Source organism: Penaeus chinensis, chromosome 5 (genome assembly GCF_019202785.1).
Source record: "Penaeus chinensis breed Huanghai No. 1 chromosome 5, ASM1920278v2, whole genome shotgun sequence".
In the NCBI taxonomy this organism is placed as follows: domain Eukaryota; kingdom Metazoa; phylum Arthropoda; class Malacostraca; order Decapoda; family Penaeidae; genus Penaeus; species Penaeus chinensis.
This window is the reverse complement of record NC_061823.1, coordinates 21,193,386-21,194,193: the sequence shown is the minus strand read 5'-3', so window position 1 is coordinate 21,194,193 and position 808 is coordinate 21,193,386. Positions and strand designations below refer to the sequence as shown.

The following is an 808-nucleotide window of genomic DNA, read 5'->3' as shown; positions in this document are numbered from 1 at the left end:
GTGATATTCGATCCCTTTGACATGTGTGATGATGTGATGAGAGTATTTCACCTCGTGGAGACGTATTGTGAGGGGATGAGCATAGTGTGAGATCGTGTTAAGAGGTGATAGGGAGGAGTGAGATGTTGAGAAGCTTTTGGAGTGAGAGTTATGAGGGAGCATCAGGCGGAGAACGTCGGTTGAGTCGAGAACTGTGATGAGTCGGAGAGTGAGATGTGAGTCTAATACGTCCGTGAGTGGAGAAGAGTGAGTGGAGATAGCCCGGTTGAGAGCGGTGAGAGAGTGAGAAAGAGTTTGAGGGGAGATGTTGAGCACTGTAGTTGAGCGTGAGTGAGTATGAGGTGGAGAGGAACGTATCGAGAGTGCGAGCGTCGTCTGGCGAGGTAAGACGGCAGTAGGCGGAGCGAGATCCGCGCACTTTGTGGAGATGACAAGACTGTGCATCGGACGTAATGACCATGGAGCAAGCTCGACGGAGCAAGTTGAGCATATCAGTGAGAGGTGAGAGCGAAGAGGTGAATAGAGAGTCCAGTACGGACCTGTCGAGCAGAGGATCGAGTGCAGAGATTTCAGTGAGAGCTGACGTAGATCAAGTAGGTGGCAGAGTTCGATGTCTCTGGTCGTGGAAAGGAAAGCTGAGAGACGTGAGGCTGCCTATGAGAGACGTCAGCAGAGTGAGCGATGATGAGGAGGGAGGTACGATTTGAGAGAGGAACCCGTGAGAGAACACATGATGAGAGTCAGAGAGGAGGGAAATATTCCGAAGTTGCTTTGGAGAGTGAGGGGATGGATGTGAGAGCAGTCTTGG

General features: G+C 51.4%; 1 protein-coding gene across 1 annotated transcript in view; it reads right to left on the bottom strand.

Moving 5' to 3' along the window:
• Positions 1 to 460, bottom strand: part of LOC125025527 (electroneutral sodium bicarbonate exchanger 1-like) — a 35,942-nt gene extending 35,482 nt beyond the window's left edge. The window contains exons 1-2 of the mRNA XM_047613546.1: positions 316 to 460; positions 52 to 191 (exon numbers count right to left, since the gene is read on the bottom strand). Of these exons, the coding sequence (XP_047469502.1) occupies positions 52 to 191; positions 316 to 460 (285 nt within the window). The remainder of the gene's footprint in view (positions 1 to 51; positions 192 to 315) is intronic.
• Between the last annotated feature and the right edge of the window lie 348 nt (positions 461 to 808).